The sequence below is a fragment of the Rhea pennata genome, chromosome 17 (genome assembly GCF_028389875.1).
Source record: "Rhea pennata isolate bPtePen1 chromosome 17, bPtePen1.pri, whole genome shotgun sequence".
NCBI classification, from domain to species: domain Eukaryota; kingdom Metazoa; phylum Chordata; class Aves; order Rheiformes; family Rheidae; genus Rhea; species Rhea pennata.
Window position 1 is genome coordinate 7,176,863 of NC_084679.1, and position 22,971 is coordinate 7,199,833.

The window sequence follows — 22,971 nt, forward strand, 5'->3', positions numbered from 1 at the left end:
AGTTTCAAAACAATTTCTTCGCTTCCTGCGGTAAACTTTTGAAACTAAGTTCTGCATTAGAGATAGAGGCTTTTAAACAACTGGTAAAAAAAACCTCCTGAGCTGTTATTAGCCAAATAGCTTGAATTTATTACTAGTTTTATGATGTTTGCTATTTTTACCCAGTTTCTGGGCTAATTTTTGAATTAACCCTTTGTGATCATAGGCGAGAGCTTGAAATTGTAAACTTCATGGGCAGCGCTGGCTTGGAAGTGAGCAAGCAAACAGCTTAAGAATACTGTATTTAAAACAAATCTCAATTTTTTAATTTTGGGGGTTGGGAGTACTGAAGCCACAAGTGTCCTCCCGTCTTGTTTTGGGTCAAGACACACCAAATTCGCATCAAGGAAAAGCCCTGGTGATTTTTACAGTTTTTGCTGACGCGCTCGGATTTGGGATGTGACCCGCGGGTGTGAAATCCTGAGGGGGCAGCGGCGGCGCGCGGGGCCATGGCGGCAGACGACGGCGCGCGGGGCCATGGCGGCGGACGACGGCGCGCGCGGCCATGGCGGCGGACGACGGCGCGCGCGGCCATGGCGGCGGACGACGCCAGCGCCGGCCGCCGCACGCGCGGTGCTTCTGAGGCCGAGGCGCTGCGGAAGGCAGGGGGCTGCGGAAGGCAGGGGGCTGCGCGTCGCGCGGGCCGGCAGCTGCTCCGCACTGCCCGCTCGAGCAGGAGGCGCTCTGCTCCGCGGGCAGAACCGGGCCGCGGCAGCGCCGCTGGCCTCGCCGTGACTTTCCTGTGGTAAATTTTCAAGAATTCACGCTAGAACTGCTCCCCCCGCCATTTTTTTTTCTTTTTTTCTTTTTTAAGCGAGTGGGAACAGCTCCGTAATCAGCCGGGGGGGGGGCTGGCAGCACCCACAGGGGCGCCCCCCGTTCGCCCCCACGGGGGCTCCGCGGCGGCGGCGGCGCCTTTAAGCGCGCCCCCCCCCCCCCGCCTCAGGTGGCCGCGCCGCCCCCCGCCCCCCCGCTGCCGCGCACTGCGCCTGCGCCGCCGCCGCTCTGCTCCGGTCCGCGCGGGGACCCTCGGGGCAGCGAGCGGGCGCGGGGCGGCAGAGCCGCCCTTAAGGTGGCCCGGCGCTTAAGGCGGACTGCCCCCTTAAGGTGGACTTGACCCGAAGGCGGCGCGCGATTGAAGGCGGGGCGGGGAGGGCCGGGCCGCGTCGCGCCGCCCCGTCCCGCCCCGCCCTCGGCGCGGGCAGAGGCGTCTGCGGCGGCGGCGGGACGGGCTGCGCCGGTCGGTCGGTCGGTGCGGAGGAGCGGATGGGGAAGGGCCGCTTCTGAGGAACCCGCTTCGCTCCGGCCTCTAACAATGAGCAGCTCCCGGCCCGTCTGCAGGAAGAGGCAGCCCCTGGCCGGAGGAGAGGTGGGGGCGGAGGGGCAGGGGCCGCGGAGCCGCGCGGCCGGCGGCGGCGGGCGGGCGCTGCCCCTGCGGCAGGTGCCCCGCGCCTGACCGGCCTCGCGGGGCGGGCAGCGGCGCCTCCCGGAGCGGGAGGCTTCACCCCCCCCCCCCCCCCCGTGCTTGTTGTTGTTCTCCGAAGGGAGCTTCTTCGTCGCCGTCGCCCTCCTCCTCCTCGCCGTCGGCCCTGCGCTCTGAGGCGGCCCCGCAGACGTAGCCGGCTCGCCGCCGCCCGCCCGGGGAGCCGCGCGCCATGGAGGCGGTGGGGAAGTTCGAGTTCAGCAGGAAGGACCTGATCGGGCACGGGGCCTTCGCCGTGGTCTTCAAAGGCAGGCACCGGGAGGTGAGCCTCGGTGCCCTCGGCCTCCGCGCGCGCCCCCGGCCTGCCGCCGTCCTCGGCCGCGGCCTGGCGAGCGCGGGAGCCTCCCGGAGCGCCCCTGCTGCTGCTGTTAATGTTACTGCTGCCCTACCTTGGCGCCTTCGGGATGCGGGACCTTGCGTCCTGCCCCGGTGGGTGAAGGCCGTCCGAGCGGGCGCGCGGTTGCGTCCGGCAGGAGCATCCGCTGCGCCGAAAAACCTGCCCTGCTCTTAAAACCAACCCGAAATACAAAGCGGCGAGAGGGGGACCCCAAACAAGGAGGAGAAGGAAAACCAACCCCCGCAATACCACCTAGCAGCCCAGGACCGTCCCTGAAGTATCTCTTGGTTGTCCAGGAATTGTTCCGTCTTCGTCCTATTTATTTATTTATTTAGTAAGACGAGGGGAAAGGAGGGGAAATCACCTGTAAATAAAAGGAAACCAATCCATCTGCGGAGTTTCCATCATTAGTGCTCGGGATTAGCCCTGGTTCCCACAGTGTGTTTATTTCTGGTGCTTAAATAAGAGGATAATCGTGGTGTAAGTACTAACAAAAACCTGAACCTCGGGCTTTTCTCCTTGGGTTGACAGGCATAATTCAGGAAAGGGCAAGTCTGAACAAGTGAGGGATATGCGTTAGGATATAAAGTAGAGGCCTATACTAATGCTGCAAGACACTTCTTTTGGTAGTATTTTTAATCTGTTAAAAGGCTGCTTATCCTAAGGTAAACTAATGGTGAAATGTATGTATATCTTTAAGTTACACATGCACTTTTTAACTTTCAGAAACCTGAGCTGGAAGTAGCTGTGAAATGCATTAACAAGAAGAACCTTGCAAAATCTCAAACTCTGCTGGGCAAAGAAATAAAAATACTTAAGGTACAGGTAGAAGGAATTATTTTCTTCAGAGCCTTTGTTATATATTCTCTTTGTTCCCAGCTTATTGTCTTTGTCTTACTTTTTCTAGGAGTTGAAACACGAAAACATCGTTGCCTTGTACGACTTCCAGGTAAATGCATTTAATTATGGCACAGCATTCTGGGTTTAGGAGAGGCTGAGTGGAATTTGCAGAGTTTGTTCTTAACAGATGTTTGTAATCAGGCATATCTCTTCTGGGAAAAAGTCCCTCATAAGCTAGGGAAATATATACAAACATGTCTGAGCAAATCATGTATTAATTGTGTTCTGGACCACAGAGTTCTCATGCAGTTGAGGTTGAGGTGGGAGCTCCTGTTTGAGTTTTCTCCCAGGATACTATGTGGTTAAATGCAATGTGTGGTAAATGTCTGTGATTTAGAAGGTCATAAGTTCTTAAAATGTTAGAAATAAAATTACAGTAGTTCTTGGCATGCCTGCCTTTTTCTTTCTTTCTTTCTTTCTTTTTCTAGTTTGGCTATGCTCTCAAGATTACTGCTTTTTCATAGACAATGTAGAAATAGCATGAACGTGACTTTGTAGCATATGATTTGTCTTCAGTTACTCAGGATTCAGTCATTTGCGTTTTTCTGTTGTCCTTGTGACAATCAGCAAGTGTTTAAAAAATTGCAGGAGACGCTTTTAGATCATTGTGGTTTCCCACAGTTGCTTTTTCCTACAAAGTCAGCCCTTGAAGATTTTACTCTCAGGGGCTGGAACTGATCTGCTCTGAAACCCAGGTTATTCAATGACTTTTTTTTTTTCCCCCCTGAACTTTTAGTTACAAAGCTCTACTGGGCCATGAGGCATGTTTTATCCAACACTAATGATGTTTGTTTAAAAAAAGAAAAGCCACAGGATATAGCAGCATTAAATGGAATCCCTCTGTTTCCAGACTGAGGGGCTGGAGTGCGGTAAGTCGGGGGAGCGTGTCCCACCCTCAGGTGGTAGATTCATGAGCGAGGGCTGTGGTGACCGCTGGCTCCGCCGCACGAGCGGGACCGCCCGGCTGGCCGGAGCTGCCCCCCGCACCGCCCCCCCCCCCCCGCCCCCCGCGCGGGTCCCCGCTGTCACGTGGCCCCGGGCCGCCGTGTTTGTTGACATTCCTCGCGCTCCGCCGATTGGCCGCGGCGGCCGCTGCGTCACGCGCCGGGCCGGGCCGGGCCGGGCGGCGCAGCCTGCGCGCGGCGCCCGCTGGGCGCTGTAGTCCGCGCGCGGCGCCGCCTCGCCCGCCGCAGCCCGCTCTGCCAGCGCGGGGGGCTGTGGCCAGGCCCTGCAGGGAGCTCGCTGGAGGCCGGCCTCCGGGGAAGTGTTTAATGCCTGGCGTTATTTTCGTTAAAGGCAGATGGATTTGGGGGGGGGGGGGGTTAGGCTCCTCCTGGGAGAGAGGCAAAGGCATTAGGAACAGGAGCAGTTCTTGGAAGTACCCTTTGGGCAAGAGAGCACCTGTTCTTTGCTTGTAAACTAGCTGTTAGAGCTGGTCCTGCAAAGTCCCAAGGGAGTGACCTCCTCTGTTTACAGCTCTGCCCGGTAGCACGGGACAGGAGGAGTTTCTGCTGGAGAAGGGGCACTTGGGGCATTAGATCTTATATTTTCATTCTCTTCCCCTGTACTCCTAAGTTAACTTATTCCATAATTTTTCAGTTGAAGGAACAAGTGACTGTGCCTACTCCTCCTCACTAGTCTGCATTTGCATGAAATATTGCGCTGCTGGCTTTGCTTCCTGCAGATCTTTCAAAACCTTTCTTCATGTCCTGTTTCTCTCGCTGCATCAAATAACCACCTGATAGGAGGCAGCTCAGATCTTCCACCTGAAGTAGTGAGTTCTTAACTGTTATAATTGAGGCAATGCATTTTTCTCATGTGATGGTAAAGGAGCTTTAGTTCAGTTCTATGTGCAGCAGTGTAGACTGTTGAGATGTCTGCAAGAGACGGTAGTGTGTGAAAATACAGGAACGCAGAGATAGTCCTGCTTTCAGGGTATGCTCTGGCCTGTGCTGTGTTACAAGCTTTGTCAGAGACTCCTTGTATGATCGCAGGCAATCTGATTTCTTGGGCAAAATAATATGACTTAAGTTGTGTGGAGATGCTATGTGGTGCTACCAAGATGTGGAATCACCTTTGGTGGAAGTAATGGTGCACACAGATGCAGTCCACCACATCGATTGTGTGTGTGTAATGCATCTGTGTCTGACCTTGCTCTGTATCTATTCAGGAGCTGTATGAGAGTAAACTATCTGAAAAGGTAAACACAAATTCTGTGGAAGGCTGACTCCTGCCCATCTTTCCTTGCTTTGTGTAAAAGATGCTTTCTTACTGATCTTGTTCCTGTGGTGCAAGATTAATTGCTTCATTCATAGATACCTATACAGTTTTGTATATATTTACTCTTGAAAATATCGTAGTTGCAGTTAATTGAGCCATTATTTTTAGGCTTCCTAAAACTGAAGAGGTTTATTGTTCTACTATAACTTCATAGAGCAAAAAAAAAAAAAAAACTTCTTGTGAATTTTAATGTTGCCCTGCAGCTTTTTCTATTACATTATTGTATTTTGTCTCTTCGCTTCCTCTGCACCTCCTGTCAACAGTGACTTTAACTTTTACTCTCATGCTTCTTGCACACAAGGAAATGATTACCAAAACCACAAAGGCTGTAAGCAAATGATTACACTCAGTGATGCTTTTGTTAGCATTAACTTTTAACCAGGAAAATGCAAAACAGGCCTAATACAACTTAAAAATTTGTGATGTAGTGCCAGATTTGCCCCAAACAGGTGGCTGCAGCATTTCATGTAGCACGTCACTCCCTGGCACGCTTATTTTATCCCTCAAATATGAAAAAGTTGCCGTGTTCCTTCTTGTTTCATGCATGTTTGATATTGGCTCATAAATAATGACAAAAAGAAGCTTCCTAGGAAAAAATGACACTGGCGAATGCTTCATGCATAAAGGTACAGTTTGTGGACTTTATAGATTTCCCCCACTGGAGTCCCAAGAGCAGCATCATTACATGAGAATGGCTCACTAAATAAAATATGCATATTCCCATTATTATGTACTCATGTATTAATGAGAAGAGCTGTGACTAGTCTAGGAGCTTAATGAGAACCTCTGCTCAAGAAGCAGATAAATCATGTTTTATTGCATTTTTATATTTAGAAAGTACTCTCCAGTGTCTGTGTGGAGTTGTGCTGCAGGTCTTTCCTAGACCCAAGCGATATTTGGCATAAAGTGAAAACTAAATTCCTCTATATGCAGGGTTCATTACTTGCTACTGAGCAATCCCTCACTTCTCAGCTATCTTGTGGAGTGGTTGGAGTTAGGGTCTCTGGGCTGCAGTAGTCTAGAGACATCTGGAGTCTAGAGAGCAGGAATTCTTTTGACTTTTTTTCAACTATAGCGTAATAAGCTTTTGTTGCTTAAGGTGGAAATTAGTGACAATAAGAAGATAAATTATGGTTTCTCTTGCATAAGCATTTGGTTTGAAAATGAGGTTTCTTAAAACATAGATTCCGAAACTGTGGGGGATCAGCTCAACTCTTTGTTTTGATAGTGGAAACTTAGCAATATCTAGTCTGCTGTGTGGGATGTATTTTGGAATCTTTTGTGAGACTAAATGATGAGTCTTTGATTGCAGATGCAGATCACTTGAAGTAGCTGTGAGGATTTAATGATAGTAAATCTGTGGTTGTCGGATCCTAGGAGTACTGTACTGGACTGGTTTTTCCAGCACTAGCAAGAAGTGAGCTCTTGCACATAACTAGGCTGTTTGGGGCAAATGGAGGTCCTAGCTGTGTCTGTTTACTCTGCTATGTCCCCTTCCCCAGAGGGTTGGTTATCTAGGTGCCAGCTGAAGATCTCACATGTGACTGTGTTGGTGTTGGGCCATGGTTATTCTAGTGCTGCAGAGCAAAGCAGTCCTAGCACAGCAGCTCTGAGCTTGTAGAAAAATATGCCATGCTGGGACAGAAATTGTCCTTTGGGTGTTAGAAAGAGTTTTCCTGGTGAAGTGGGAAGAGGCATAACTTGACTTCCCGTTCTCCTTGGCTATGTGGTGTGTTCCGAGTTTCGTGAAGCAGCCTAGCTGGGACTGTGCTTGTGTGGGTATTGGTTTCTTCAAGTTTTGACATCCCTTAGGTGGAATGGACTAATAGTAGAAGTGTAGCTCTGCGCAGCTGTGTTCTTATTCAGAGCAGGTTAACTGAGGGTCTGCCTTCTATAATTTTGTGTCCAGTTGGCTTGTTGGGCTCAGCAGCTAGGATTGAAACTAGAATAATGTTTAACTTGGTTTTACAGCAAAGACTCAAATATTCCTGCTGGGGAGGCTATATCACCTGGAACTGCTAAAGAAGAGACACAGAACTTGGAGTCCTTGAAGTCCAAACTGATTGTTTTCTTCTTGTGCCCATGGATTAAGGCATGGAGTGGCAGAACAAGCATTCTTGAGCTGAATGTTCAGTCAAGCAGGGCTGGTCTTGGGAGGGAGCAGAGCCAAGTAAGAACAGGCTTATTCTATTGCTGCTGTGGAGAGAGTCCTTGTGATCAGTAGGGTCACAGCTGTTTGACTGTGCTGTCTGCACCACTCTCCTCCTCTGATATGTGAACTAGCAGCCAAAGGCTTCATCGTGTGCACGTGCCTCCTGCTGTTCCTCCAGAGACCTCTGTAGCTGGTGTTTGGCGATGTCCTTTGGTGTGCCTGGCAGCGCTGTTCACTCTTGCTGCAGTGCTTTGATAATGCGTGATGTCAGATGAATCAATGCTTGCTGCAGCATCACGTCTTTGCCTCACCACCTCTCGTGCCACCTAATGGGGGATGATCTGCTCCTCGGGCATTACTGTTTTGGAGCCATCTCAGGAGACAGGGCTCTAGTGTGATGCTTAGAATGACTAAGACGCTCTGTGTCTGGGAGATCGCGCTCCTGAGGTCAGGCAGGCTGCCTGGTTAAATCCGCTTTTAATTCCCTCCCCAAGTGAAGCTGGCAAGTTGCCTTGTGAGTGGGTGTAAAGTGCAGGCTCCTCTGTGAATTGCCAAGCAATGCTGCTTCTGTTTGTGCTGTGGACAAGAATGGGGTGCCTGCTATATGGCTCTGTCACCCTTCCCCCATCTGTTGAAGGGAATCGCTCTGCTACTGAAGACTGAATCTGGCTTGCTTTGGAGATAGAAGGGGAAAGGGGAAAGAAATCCAACCTACCTACCTACAATCCAGACTACCCTCTGTCAGTAGTTTGGTGGAATGAGATACAAGAGACTAGTGAATCAAAAGGGTTATGTTTATGGCACGTAGAGAATTTTATGGCTTTGAACTTCTGTTTATGTCCGCTTCACCATCTGGTACCTTACGGAGCAGGTCACAGGACCATCTAGCAAATTTTGACCATTAAATATGGACCTTGAAGGAGTCATAGGGCTTTTTAGAGGGAGTGGTCTTGTTGCATTTCTGTAATTATGGTCACTGTTTTACTCATTGAGTGTGTAAAGGCACGTACCTGTGTTCCTCTCACATGACAACGATGTCACGGAAGAGCCAGTGACATAGAAGGTTAATGGCCTCTAAAGCTCCTGTGTAAGTTAGCATTACTCAGACTATAATGAGAGATTAAGGAATGTTTCCCAAGAGTAATCGGAAACTGGTAGACTCTGTTCACGGTCTGACAGCAAAGCCCTGGGAATCGCTGAGGTGCCATTCGTGCTGCTCTTCTTTAAGCTCCATCAGTGTTTCCATTGTGACAATTTCCCCTGTTTAAATCCTTGTGATGAGTTAAAGCATTATGCTGGAGTGGGCAAAGCAGGGCTATGGTGACTTGGAAGATGGCTGGGAATAGGTGCCCCTAATCATGTTGACAGGGAAAAACAGCCCTGTGTGGGGTTGAATTTAGATGGAGAACCACTGCTTGAATTTCTACCAAAAATTTGTAGGTCCAAACCAAAGCGCAGTTAATACACTTAATTTTGTGACTGGGTTAGACTGGACCCTCCCTATATTACGAAACTGCAGTGAAACAGAAGTATATATTGCAAAGGCTCATCTTAATGTTCAGACGTATGTAGAGAATTCAGAATAATCCCTTCACTCATGTGTTTCCCTCTTCTTTCCTCTCCCTTCTCTGTACCAGCTGTTTTTCTTACCTGTTGATACTAACTGAAAAGCTTTTGCACAGCAGGCAGACTAGCAAACAGCAAGTGTGGGTCAGTGTAGGTGGTAGGAGTCTGAGTGAGCAGCTCAGTTTGCTTTGCGAAAGCTCAGAGAGCAGCCCTGGTCCTCTGAAGCAGGGGTGTTCCTTCCATGAGGTCCACTGCCAGCATTGCATAGCGTACAACAGGAAATGAGAAAACACAAGGGTGGTTAGCAGAGACAGCTTTCTCTGATGTGCAAAGTCAAGGAGAGGAGTCTTTTCCAAAATAAATATGTACGTTTTTTCACCTGTGTTTTTCTGATGGCATTTTTTTGTTTTTAATCATATTCATGTAGCACTCATGGAGAGCGAACGTGAGTGCTGTGATTTTACAAGGCAATGTTTCTGAGGTACAGACCTAAACATACTTTACTTAAGAGAAGCCATCGTAATTATCTTCACTGAATGTTGCAGTTCTCTTTTGAGAACTCCAATAATGGAGCTTCCCGGCAGAATCCAAGGAAGAACTCTGCCAAGAGACTGCTATATGCTAAGCACAAAGGAGTCTCTAAAGCTAAGGCATGCTTTAACTGTGTGGTGACTCCTTCTTTATGAAGTGCAAACCCCAAATACAGCCATGAACATAGAGATGCTCTTGAAATGCAAAGCGATGATCTCAAAGCTGCCTTTCTTCAAACCTGAGGTTTTTTCAAGGGGGGGCTAATAGAAGTGAATCAAACTTGACATCATTGGTTGCTTGGGTGAAAATGTTCAATCTGGGCTGGAAGACCACCTGGCTGTCTCTTAACACGAGAATGACAGGAGGAATTAGGTCAGCTGAGCTGGAGTACTAGAGATCAAGCAGACTGTGTGTATCACTTGTGGGGAATGAAAGATGCACAGTTTTAAGTTGTTACAGATCCTATTTAGCAAAGCATCTTACACTTCCAAGAAAGGAAGGTCTCCTGACCTGTGCAAATCCACCTGGATTCACCCTGGCGGCATGGGAAACGGCATGAATCGCACTGGCTGTGGAGGGGGGAGGTGGCGTAAGGCCAGGCAAAATGCTGAGAAGCAGACCCAGTTGTGCTGGGGAGAGAATGGCTTTAAAGCACTCGGGCCGTGTTTCTTAGTGTCACAGTACATACAAGCAGAGATTTGGGTATCTCTGTCTTCAGATCTTTTTTTTTTTTTTTTGGGGGGGGGTCTGATTTTTTTTAACCTAGTTGGTCCTTGTGGCTGACATATTAAATATGTTAAAGCATATTACATTTTCTTCATTTTTGAAATACTGTGGTCTTAAGGCTGTGTTACTCTGGCTTCTGGCTCTGAGATTTTTCTCTTAAATGAAAATTTTTGAAAGAAAAAAAAATGTGCTTTTTATCTTTAAACTTCTTGTTGCAACGGCCTTTTGCTGTAACAATGTGTTTTTTTCCTTATATTTAGTTTATGAAGTAAATGGATATATATGAAAGAAGATTTGCATAGGCCAGTTAGTCATGCAGCTGCCATGGAAAATTTAGTGGAGGTTGGGCTCTTAATTTCTGCAGTTGCTTAAAATCTCTCACGGGATATCAGATTTAGCGTGTTTAGGATTTGCTGTTAAACCAAACAAGCCTTTCCCAACTTTATTAGTAGAACTTCATTCTTCAGTTCTAAAATTGACCTCCTAGATTAGCTGGATTTTTTTATAATTCAGTGCATCTCAGTAAGCGTGACTGCAACTGAAATGTTCAGCATGATGCTAGAGTATCCGAGGGAGACCCTGAACCTTGTAGCCTGCCCTATTGTCTGCCTCAGCCTGCAGCCTCCTGTGCCTCTTCTTTGTGTCGGCTCTTAAGCCCATAAAATGCAACTTGCATACTGTGAAGAATTTTGTTCCAGTGCATGTGACTGAGCTTAAGATAATGGGGAAATCAAACCTTCAATGTTCATTTTGTAATATGACTGTAATACAGAGAGGAAATGAGGAACAAATATAGAACAGCAAATTGGGTCTTCAGTTTATCATTGTTCTTGGAATTCTGTAGCCCCCTCTCTTGAGGGCATTAACATAATGCAGTGTCATTTGCAAAAAAAAAGAAAAACCCTTTTGTTTAAAGAATCTTATAATCTTATTTTGCTCCTTAACAAAGGAGTCGCTACTCTTCCTACTCAGTTATCGGAGCAAGGGAAAGTCCCAACTTTGCAGAATGCTGCTACTCTTTTTAGTCTCTTACCTTGCTGGGCTGCTGCAGCTGTTGCATGCAGCTGCAGCATGCAGTCCGTGCTCCCAGGTAGCATTGCCTCCTGAAGAGCTTGCCGGCTGGAGGCATCAGCCGGTGCATTGACACTGTTACCCCTGAGACAGGATGCGATTGCATGTGTCCCAGCAGTGTGAGCTTTGAATTTGCTGTGATGCATGGGTTTTTTCAGTGTTGGCCTCACCTTGAAGTTCTGTGTATGACTGGTGGAACTTACCACTTCCTATACATTAATCCTGTATTGGAGTTTCTGTGGTTAGTCTCAGATGCTACTTACAGCTTTGACTTGCTGTAATGCGTTGCTCTGCAGAGGCACGCTCGGGCTCTGACAGTCACATTTCCCTGTTTGAGCTCTTGTGATTGCTGTAGCCTTCAGTTGTTCAACAAGTGCTTTCAGTGTCAAGGTTTTGTTGAAAGCCCGTGGCAAACCTTTTTGAAGCCACAGCTGAATGTCCGATCAGTGGAGCTGTGGAACATACAACAGTCTGCAGGGGCCTGACAGAAGGGAGTGGAGCTCCTGATTTGAAGGGAGTTGCTGAAAGCTTGTGTCCAGTGAAAGGTGTTGGTGAAGTTTTTCAGGAAACCTGAAGATTGAGCTGTTCTACCCGCAGTCCTACCACTGATGGACATGAGCCTTTCCTCCCCCCAGTGTCATGCAACCAAGCTTTAGGGCAGTTACAATGGGATTTTATTTGTACGGGAAGTACTTTCCCTCCCTTCCTGAAACACACACAGAACGAGAGGATAACTTTCCTTTCTTCTGTCTGCACAGAAGTATGACCTGTCCTGAAGCAGTTCATCTGTCTCGTAAGTGGAGAGGGTACTGTAGTGTCTGCAGTGGGACAGCACTGACCCTTTGCATCATAGTTCTCCTGATCCTGCAAAAATGCACCTGTTGCAAAGCTGTCCATAACCTCTCTTCTCTTTGTCATGTATCTCAACTGATGCTACAAATCTTGGATCAAGCTGCCAGAAGTTTATAGAAAGCACGATATAGTCAAGAGTCAAAGCAAAAGTCTGTGAGCCTCTCTGGGTCTTGCTTCTTATACCCTATGATCTGCATTTAAAGAACTGGGACCCCTCATTCTTTTGGGAAGTCAAAGATCTGCTGACTATGCTGAGTTAGTGAAAAATGCTTTCCAGTCAGTGGTTTCAGATTTTACTGCTGGGCCTAGATCTGCCAAAACAGGCCATGACATGAAATAGGCTATTGTATGACTGTATTAGTTGTTTCCGTACCATCTTCTGGACTGTGCATCTGTGTGACTGATACCACAACCCAAAGTTTATCTGTTTTAGGTATAGCCCTTACACAAGAAGAAAGAGGCCACTGGTTTCTTAGAGCATGTTAGCTTGTTGTGGTGCAAGATGTTACAGGCTGCAAGACATGAATCCCAAAGATCTATCCTAAAACTAGCTTTTGTCTGGCCTTAGAGCTGAGTTTGAGAAACACTTTGGGATATTGTGCTTCTGTGCTGAGAGAAGATTATTCTACAGTAATGAGTGCTTTCTTCTTTCCTCTTTTTCTTCCTTCATCTCAGTTATTTGTTCTCTCCTGAATTGGAAACCTGCTTGAAATACTCCTGAATTCTTTACTGCTGAGTTTCAGAAGGAGTGAAGAAGGGGAGTGGGTTGGAGAGCAGGGTAGCATAGAAAGCTCTGAGATACTTTTTCTGCATATGAGGTCATAAGTCCTGTGAATATCACTCAGCTGATTTGCTTTAGAGCTATTTTGCTAAGGGTAAGCACTGGTAAATGCTCCCACGGTTCAGATTAATGTTAGTATTGTCTTTTATTTTCCTTATGTTCAAGTATTTGCATCAAGAGATAATCCTTGCTTAGGTTTTTCCTTTCTCTCTTTAGGGGTTAACCTGCTCAAGCCACAGTCTGAGCTGCAGTAAAAAAGCACTCAAGAGATTTAACTGTCTGGAAACTTTCTTTCCTGTCTTGGGAATCATAGGTTCTGTTTTCCAAGCCCAGTCAGCTTGGGAACCACTATGTTAACTAAAGGCTTTTTTGGATAACCTTGGCCTAGGAGCTGGTTTCTGTCGAGCTGAATTCTTGCTCCTTGCAGCCTGTGTTTGTGACTCCGCTGCCATTTTCAGAAAAGAAACAAATTCAGTCATGGACCAGAGGACGCTGGCTCTGAGATCCTGCTGGCGGAAGAGCAGTGTGTTGTGCCTCCCTGCTGCGCTACTGCTGCAATCCTATAGTGAGCAGGGGAAGTGACATTAGAAAAACTGCCCCAAACCCTGCCCCCTTAGCTTTCAGCTGCTGTCAAATTTATCTGTTATGCTCCTGCTTAGCTGGTACAATTGATGGGCTCCAGCCCTGTTTACCACGATCTGCCCACAGCAGTTATCTTTTCCTTGGCCGTTGCTCTGGGTGCTGCTGGAGGGCGGGGTTAAGGAACGTGTGTTCAGTGTGTTCTGCAAGGTGCAAAGCAGGGACCTTTCATGTCGACAGGGACTAACAAAGCAGGCAGTGGTGTGCTTTTCTGCAGGAGAATAACAAAAGCAATTCTGAGGCCTCGAGTCCCTGAGACTCCTCTCTTGCAAGCAGCAGGAGCCTTGTCAGCCATGCTGTGCTCGTGGGCGTAACAGTGGAGCCTCCAAGTGTTGCTACTGCATCCCCCCGTGCTCCCGGAGGAGAAAAGTCCCGTGGGTTCGAAGCCTTTCTTTCATAAATGTTTACCCTGTTGTCTTTATTAATACTAGTCTCATGCAAATTAGTGAAAATGCTGCACTGCTGAGAGTTTTGGAGGTGTTGTGTGATGAAAATTATGCTGTGATTGGAGGTGTGGAGTTTTCTGGGTGTGTGGTTTTTTTGTTTTTGTTTTTTTTCTTCCCTATGCTCCCTTCTTAACGGCCTTCTAAATTTGGTAGCAGCCCAGGCTGGAGTAGACTGCAGAGGAGGATTTTGCTGAGGAAGTTTCCTCTTGCAGACTTTTTAAGCTGTGGTAGGAGGATGACTAACTGTGGGTACACCCAGACATTTCCCTTTGGACACACCTAAACACACACTTTCCAAGAAGAGGATCATACCACCTTCCAGTCTGGGCGGAGAGAAAATTTAAAGGGAGAGTGGGTTGCTGGGCCTTAACATCCGTAACACTGTCCTGCAATGTCTCAGTGAGCCCTTCTAACAGCGCGCTGTCCTAGGGTGATTTCTGTGCTGCTAAATTAAGCTGCTTCATTTCTTTGTTCTCTGCTAGCAGATGTGCATTAGTTGTAGACAGTAGAGGCTGTTGCCTATTTTTACACTCAATTAAAGTGTAACTTCATCACTGGGGCCTCTGCTGTAAGAGCTGCAAGTCAGGCAATGATCCAGACTGATTAATTGTCAGCTTAATGTCTCTGGCAGAGAGGGCTTTCGGTGCTGCTGTGGAGCACAATCAGGGCACTATTGCAAACTGTGAGGGAAGGATTTACAGGGGTTCTTCTATGCCATTCCCTTAGTCAAGGCCATTTAGTGATAGAATTAGCCCTCGCTGTATGGACTGGCATGTGTGAATAAGAGGTCGCAAGTAAATTGCCTGTAGTGCCTCTTGGACCTGAGCCTCTGCAGAAGTGCAACAAGTTGTAGTATCATTCTGGGTAGCAGTGTGGAAATGAGTGGGTTGAGCATTTTCTTTCTCCTCAAAGAGGCTGGTAGGCTGCAACGTTTTGCTTGCAGCATTTTTTTTCTTGTTTTGTTAATGAACAAATCATAAATATTGTGGAAGGATAAAAATGGAAAAGAAATAACTTCTGCTGCTGCATCAGCTTGAAAGGAGTCCTTCGGCCTGTTTGAGGAAACCAGAAGTCTCTTTGAACAGTTGTATCTGTTGTAGCTAAGTAAGCTATTGGGTGAGGGCATTTCTGAACAGAAGCTTGTGTCTGGGAGCCTTCTTAAAATAAATGCTTGGTTTAGGTGGCAAAATTCTTACAAATCTCTTTCCAATAACTGATCCTTGAAATGCTGAGGTTGCAAATGTAAAAGTTGTCTCAGGCCTGCTATAGGCAGCTGTGGGCTGGAAACACGGTCAGTAAATGTTCTGCTGCTGTGGTGGGCGCATGCCCAGCAGTGTGTTGGTTTGGATCAGGAGTGCTCTTCTACAGCAAATCTCCCAATCCTCTCCACTCCTTGTGCTTTGGCTTGTGTCGGCATGGTCTCGGAGCCCAAAGGCGGGATTCATCTAGGGGGAAGCTAAGGTAGAAGATGGGCTCAGGACTGCACCTGGCGCTTCTACCTGCTAATGGACCATGGAAGCTGAGTTGAGCTACTCTGAAATTAAACTCCTGAAATGTAGTTAGTGTTGATATTGAGTCCTTGGCACCAGTTGTTCTGCTGCACAGACCTCTTCTACTGTGTTATGCTATTTGTTAAAGTAGATGTAGTCGGGATGAAACCCCTGCTTCCAGATTTGCTTGTGGGCCTTTTTTCAAAGTGAAGGAACACAATTTCTGTTCTCATCAGAAATGACAGAGGCTGAACACAACTTTTGCATGACATTTGTATTGAATGTAGTCAGTGGAAGAATAAATCAGTCATAAGACTTGAATGGGTGGCAAAGACTGTTGCCAGTGGATGGACAGGGCACTATTTACTTGTTGCCTCTCAGACACCTTGCAAGCATTTCGCTCTTGTGTCTTCACCCTCCCTGTGCTGGTGGAATAAAACTTTAAGTATGAAGGTCTTTTTTTTTTTTTTTTTTTTTTTTTTTGCTAGGGAAGTTGAGCAGAGCATCTGTTATCTGGGTGTCCTTATTTGACCCTAGTCACTAAAGCATTTGAAGCTTGTGTACACACTAACAGTGAAAAATCAATGACTAGCTTTATTACATTTGTTTGCAGTGGCTTTAAATAAAGTGGAAAAACAGCCAAACTGTACAGTGAACATTACTCTTGGCTAATAACTAAAAAGTTGTTGCAAATACCTTTTGGATTTAGCTTGTATAAGCTGAACTTCATTTTCTGCACAGGTCGTAGTATGTTAAGCTTCCCCAAACCCTGCTGGCACTGTAGGTATTAATGAGTAGAGGTACTGAACTGCAGTGACTGCAGTGTGTTTAGACAAGAAGTGTCTGAGAAAATTTGCGGCAGTAATGAACTTGGTGTGGACTGCAAAAAACACTTCAGAAACTTCCCCCTGTGCTTAGCAGTTCCCCTGTGCTAAGCTCTGTGCTCTGCAGCTGCACTGTTGTTCCCTGAGGAGCTGGTTGCAAGACAGTTCTGGTATATTCTTGTGTCTTGGGGTAAGTCTGTGACTGTAGTTCATGGAGAAGTGAAAAGCCTGGATAGCTCATAAATCTTGACTTCTGCTGTTTCTGCTAAGGTCAGCAGGAGTTGGTGGGATTTGAATGCTTCTGAAAATTTTCCCCCAGTGTTTTGTCACATCTGAAGCTTGTGGCGATGCCTGGGATTTTCTGCCTATGCTGATTCCCAGCTTAGTGTTTCTAAGCACAAATTGTTTCCCCCCGTTTATCTGAAGCACATGTAAAAGTGGAAGGCTTAGCACATGCTTCTTGTAAACGTGGGAGCTGGGAAGCAAGGCCTGCAGTTCTTTTCGTTCATGGGAAAGCGACAAAGGCGCTCTTGAAGTATCACTGAAAACTGCGTATTGGACAAACAAGGGGACCTTTCAAAAAGTTCAGCTTGGCTTGGAAGTAAGAGCAGTTATAAAAGTTGAGAGGAGTTGGCCACCCCTGCATCTGATGACTGTCTTGAACCAGGGAAACTGTTTGAGGTTAGGCTGCTGGGCTGCTGAGTATTTGCATGTCCTGTTTGGGGGAAGGTGGCCTGTTCTGCATGCAGCCATGGCTTGAGTTTTTTCAAATTACAGGTAGTTCAGCTTCCTAACCTCTTACTACCCTTCCTCCACCCAGTCTTCCAGCACACATCTGTTCTAAGATTAGAAGAGAACTGCAGGAGAAATGATGGAAGATGGTGAGGGCTTGAGGTGCTGAAGTCAGTTTGGTACGGGCTTGGGAGGTGGCGAGTCCTATGGGCAGACCAAGATGAATGGAGCTGAGAGCAGACAGCAGAGGCTCATTGAAAACTTGAACGCTGGTAGCATGGATATTGGGAATGCAGCAAGAGCATTTTGAGTATTCAGCCTCTGGGGTAGAAGGGCTAAGATGTGTGGCTGTCTTTGCTGTCTGCCACAGGTTTGGGAAATGCTGCCCAGGCTAGTGGCTGACAGTCACTTGTGTCAATACACTTGCTGCACAGCAGCCCAAGTTTCTAATAGTGCTCCTTGGCAACATATGCTTGGCACCATCTCCTTATATGTGCTTCCCAAGACAGGGAGCCAGTGGAGAAGTTCAGCTAAGGCTAGAGATAACTCTCAAGCTTGGAAAAAAAAAAAAAACATTATAGTGCAGTACCCATAGAAAACATTGGAAGAACAGCGTTAGATCTGAACGTTGGTGCTGACGTTGATTGTCGTGAAAAATTTTCATCCAGAAAGCCTTAGCCACCTGCTAGTAATGCCAGTTAAATTTATTAGCACTCTAGTGCATGTCTAGAAATTGGTTATCCAATGCTGTGTTTTTACCCTTCATGGCACAGTACTCTCAAATGGATAATGGTGTGTGTTCTCTTCATTGTGTGCAGGACCTAAAATAAAAGCCTGGTCATTTTCAGCCACTTGAAGTGTTGGTTTCCCATTTTCTGATGTGTTATATTATTAGAATAAAACAAGGACTAGACTGGTATGCAGCTACTCAGAAACATTCTCAGAGACATCTCGTATGTCCTGCCTATTTAGTCCAAACACTAGAGCCAAACTTTCTGAGCTTGAAGGCAGCTTTATTTATTTATTTGCTCTTCCTCCCCTGCCCTTAAACCAAAGGTGGATCTCTTAAGCACCTTTCAGGCAAGGAGGCTGGAATGCAGGTCCCAAGTTCTGAATGATCCGATCTTTCAGACTGATGTTGCTCATATGGGCATATCTGCTATAAAGGACTGTGTCAAATATGGAAATGTTTAAGACTGAGATGGCATGCTAGCATCTGCTTTGCATGTCACGGTTAATCTCAAGAGTTGGAAAGGAGCATGAAGACCCAAGCCACAGTAGGGTATATATTTGCCTTGTTAAATGGATGCACACTCAGAAAGGAATAACATGTTTAAATTGGGGTGAAATTGTTCTTTTATTGTTCTTTTCCCCTCTTCTCCCCCTAGGAACTGGCAAACTCTGTCTACTTGGTTATGGAGGTGAGTGCCTGCCTTAAACTTGTATTTATCAGCTCACCACAGTAGTGCTTTCTGCTCACAGTCTGACCTATGATGCTTTTGCTAACCTGCATACCTGTGGGAACTGTAACAGTGTAGGTGAAGCTAGCAGCCAGAAGGATTTTTCATATTACTGCTGTCAAAAGGGCATGCTGGCACAGGTTTAATGAATAAGAATTCTTATCTTGAAGTAAAATGGATGTTACTGGGTAGTATCTACTTCAAGATGCATGGAAGGAAACTCTTCATGTAGTATGGCTGCGTGATACGGGGAATTTCAATTTTGATCTCAGGTTTTCCTCAGCCAGTCGTCTTCTGGGTGATGATCTTTCTCATGCGTGTGCATGCATGCACACACACACACACACATGCAAAAGCTAATGTATGCTGGTATATCATAATGCAACTCAACATATAGTGGAAACACGATGAGGAACCTACTAGAATGTTTTTTTTTTCTGTCATCATCTGAATATATATTTCAATGCTTTTTGTTTATACTTAAATATCATGAGAAGCCTGCAATCCTAGAGAATTTTGCTGTTTTTTAAAAAAAAAATCTTTGCTTTCCCTCATGCTAACTGACCTTCATGTTCTCTTTCTAGTACTGTAATGGTGGTGACCTGGCAGACTATCTTCACAGTAAGTACAGCAACATGGAGAACATCCTCTGTATTTGGAAGAAAATAGTAACTGTTCTAGCTTGTTGAAGTTGCTGGGGTTTGTGGAAGATCTAAGTAAGCTGATGGGATTTTTTTTTTTAAGCTCCTGAAAAATAGAGTATCATTGCTCTTTTAAAAGCTTCATGCTTGTTAATCATTTGAAAACTGAGAATACAAAGCAGTAAAAGTTAGGTGGGATGGCTTGTCTTTGCTATGTAGGTCAGTAATGACTGAAGGGTATCAACTGTCAGCAGTTACCTATCTATTTTGGTTACAGTGGCCTTATAGATAAAACATATTTAAACTCTGCCAGTGGCATGGTTTGTCTTTCTTGATCACTGGAAAAAATTACTTGTTCAAGCCTTGTATCTCTAGGGTTTGATTAAATGAGATTCCAAGAATATATTTGATTTGCTTTCTTTTCCCTTAAGAATGTACCCACATCTAGGACAGAACACATTTGTTACTTCCTAGTATGTTAAAGACAGCTCTGTCCAGTATAAACTGGAAGCCAGTAGTGCTGTGAAGGTGCCAAAACTGAGGGTAACTTCTGAATCTTTTTGGATAGCACAGTGCAGTAGGCAGATTATCTGTAACTGGAGTGTCTTGAAGAAGCTTTCAGTGAGACTGAAGAGCTCTTTTGCCATCAAATTGAATGAAATATGAAATCACCCTGCACCTGAGCACCTCTCCAGTGACCACATGGGTGAATCCTCTAAGCAGTGGGAGGAGAACATGTTTAACAAATTGCTTTGCTGCAGTCAGATGCAAGACTTATTTTCTATTTGCCTAACTGTATTTTTCCCTCATTTAAAATAACTTTCTTTTTATTTTACATATTAAAAGCAAGATTTAAGTTGTCTCTTCATATTTAGTAATCTCGCTTCTTGTGTGTCTGTGGATCATGGTTAAAGTTTTTTTTTCATATTGTAAAAATAAAAAGCTAGTCAGCTAGATAATACTTCAGGCTCTTTATTTAAGGTACATGATGTCTAGAAACTGTGGAAAATTGAAAGATTAAAAGCTAAATTTACATTTGCCCTACAGTTAGTGTTAGTATGCCTACAGTGATTATTTCAGGCTTGATGCTACTATGTTGCATTCTGTTCCTACAGAGTAACAATTAAATTTGTGTATTTTTTTTTAATTTTATTTGCAGAGAGGATTTACTTGGGAAAAAAGGGGGGATATTTTGCCTTTCATAAGTTTTATTTAAAATATTGATGAGTTGGAAATGACATGCAGATGTTTTTTCAATTCAGATTTAGTGTGCTTTGTCTTAGTTAAGTGATAGTATTTTGTATCCATGTATTGCTGTATTTTAAAGAGCTTTCATAGTGGTAGAACGGTGCTATGAATATCAAGTGAAAATATTTTTGTACATGATACCTTTCTTTCACCTTGAACACAAACTGAAATTTAAATAATGAAATACTTTTAAAAATAGTCAAGCATCAGTTTTGTCAGGGCACAGACAAGTTTTAAATAAAGAATGGGCAATGAATTATGAGTTGGGAATGGAAGTCAGCTGGGGAAATGGAAGAGCTGGGATTCCCTTTTGGCTAACTCTTCCAGACTCTGTAACCTAAATTCCAAAGTTTCCAGGTCTGTGTGTCCAAGATGCTGTTTACATGCAGAGGCAGGCTTCTACCTGTTTTGTGAGTACAGGGGCATGCTGAACGTGTAATACGACTTTTTCCCAGTGCCTGAATTGATGAGATTTCTTGTACCCTCGCATTAAATGTAGTCCGTTTAGAACGTACATGGGATTTTTCTAGTTCTCGTGCACATGAAGAGAACAGTGGTAGTAAAGCACTGAGCTGTGCACGCTTGCTGCCAAAGCTGCGTATGTAAATGGGAGCAGAGCCTCTGGCTGAATGGTAAGCCCCTGACATGGCTTTAGAGGAAAATCTGCCTATTCATGCTACTGCTTGTGTGTGTACAGCGTGATATTCTCGCAAAAGTGTGGCATGCTGTGCAATTAACTGGGCTATGAATAAAATTCACTTCCTCGTTTATCAAATGATACTACACAAGAAATTGGTAGCTAGTTTGAGAAAGGGACACTGAGTTATATTTGCCAAATAAAATTCAGTTTTACTCCAGCATGGGTAATTTGAATGTCCCCTGGACTAACATTTCGTCCTACTAAATAGTTCTAAAAAGTTATTGATCTCTGTTTTTGCCTACAAAATACTTGGAAGCTTATCTTGGAAAGTTCAAATTTCTTCCAGGGTACTTTACTGGTATGCAGGAGGCTCATTTCTACTGAGCGGTTATTGAGCTGCTTCAGTTATTTTAATAATTGTATGGTGATATTTAATTGCAAGGTTTACTGTCCCACTGACTCCTCAGATGTTTTTGCTAGTAGTTCCTGCAACGCTTATGCAAGTTGCACATGCAAATCCCGCTTCTCATTGAACGAGATGCTTGTAAGCTTCCCAGTCCATTCTGCCCTCTAATTACAGGCATTAGACAACATGGTAATTCTGTGATGAATCAAAAGGCACTCTAATTTGCCTCGTCTTCATAACTGTAAGACGTGTATATGTGCACGTTTGAATGTAGTACACATTTATATTGGATTTCCCTATCAGTTAGCCTCGTTTCTTTTATACAGCTTCCTAAGACTGTATGTGCTCTGTTGAAAAGAACAGCTTTGCTTTTTTTTTTTAATGTTACGATGCTTTTCCTTCTCTGATGGATCTCTGTAGATGCTGGCTTCATTTTAAATTCATTGAAGCTGAGCATGACAGATCTCTGCAGTGTGTGATACAGTTGTGGAAAGTATTACAGAAGTTACAGTTCTCACTGCAGGAATAACCGAATGAAATTCGGTGCCCTATGTTCTGGAGGTCAGATCAGGTTGATCTAAAATTCCCTCTCTCAAATTCTTTGAACTGGTACTGACACAGGCAGTTATGAACAGTTCATGAGTGCATATTCCTGACCTTTCTAAAACAGTTGCTTCCTGGAGAATGCATCTCTGAAGAAAACTTCACATCAGAGATCAGTGTTTATTAGACCACAACACATGTAGTGAGGTGTAATTTTCTCCTAGATCATTGAATCCCAAATGATTCTGGGGCTGCTTTGTAAAGCAGAGTTGTGAGACATTTCTGTACAACTTCTCTCCCTACAGCAAGGTAATTAAGAGTACCTATAATAAGAGCAGCTCTACTGAGAATAAGTCTTCCAATCTGCACAAAAGACTTTACAAGGGTCGCGCTAGGCTGGATGGAGCCCAGCGAAGTTATAAGCTGGCACAACGAGGCCCAAACAAGCCAACTTAGTTTCTTTGACTTCAGTGTGGTTTAGACTGGGCCCATGTTAGAGTTACTTGTGACAGCTGCGTTAAGAGGAGAAGTTATTTTCCCAAATAACTTTTTTCAGAATGACATTGTCAGGTAACATTGCAGCAGATGTGCTCCAGCACGTTTACACTTGGATCAGCTATCAGTGCCTGTTCACTACAGTGTACATGGCCTCTTAGCAGGTTGAGCAGTCATTATATTGCTGTGCAGTGTTCTTCAGATCACTTTTTTTTTTAGGTGGTTTTATCCTCCTCCTATACCTCGAGAGCTGCCAGGCACACAGCCCTTGCACTGACCTGCTGTAAATATTTGCTCTGCTCTTTGACCTGTGTAGCAGCCGTTCCCGGGGCAGTAAGCTGAGTGCCCTGTCCCTGAAGTGCAGCCCATGAAAATAAACACAGGGATATTATTACTTCTCAGTAATAGCAAAGTCAGACTTGTGAAACAGTGTTCCCTGCAAGAACCTGTTGCTGACCGCAGGTGTCCGGGGGATGCCTGGACTTCAGTGCAGGCTTAGTGTCTTGCCATCGGTTTTCGGGTGAAGAGGAGAGCTAGCCCCTTTTTGTAGGGACTGAAGTACAAGTTCCCCATTTAAGATGTGGTAGGAAAAGAGTGAATGGCTGCATTCTCTACACTAGTTTTGGTGCCACCTAGACTGAGGGAGTCTTCTGAATGTTCTCCCTTCTGCTGCTAATGGGTGGTTGGTC

At 45.4% G+C, this 22,971-nt stretch overlaps 1 protein-coding gene across 4 annotated transcripts in view; it reads left to right on the forward strand.

The window, feature by feature from the left end:
* Nucleotides 1-1,228: 1,228 nt before the first annotated feature.
* ULK1 (unc-51 like autophagy activating kinase 1) overlaps nucleotides 1,229-22,971 on the forward strand; it is an 80,791-nt gene continuing 59,048 nt past the window's right edge. For all 4 annotated transcript variants that reach the window (XM_062589655.1, XM_062589657.1, XM_062589656.1 and 1 more), the window contains exons 1-6: nucleotides 1,229-1,408; nucleotides 1,584-1,784; nucleotides 2,586-2,678; nucleotides 2,767-2,808; nucleotides 18,238-18,270; nucleotides 18,894-18,930. In XM_062589655.1, coding sequence (XP_062445639.1) covers nucleotides 1,695-1,784; nucleotides 2,586-2,678; nucleotides 2,767-2,808; nucleotides 18,238-18,270; nucleotides 18,894-18,930 — 295 coding nt within the window. In that variant the 5' untranslated portion in view covers nucleotides 1,229-1,408; nucleotides 1,584-1,694. The remainder of the gene's footprint in view (nucleotides 1,409-1,583; nucleotides 1,785-2,585; nucleotides 2,679-2,766; nucleotides 2,809-18,237; nucleotides 18,271-18,893; nucleotides 18,931-22,971) is intronic.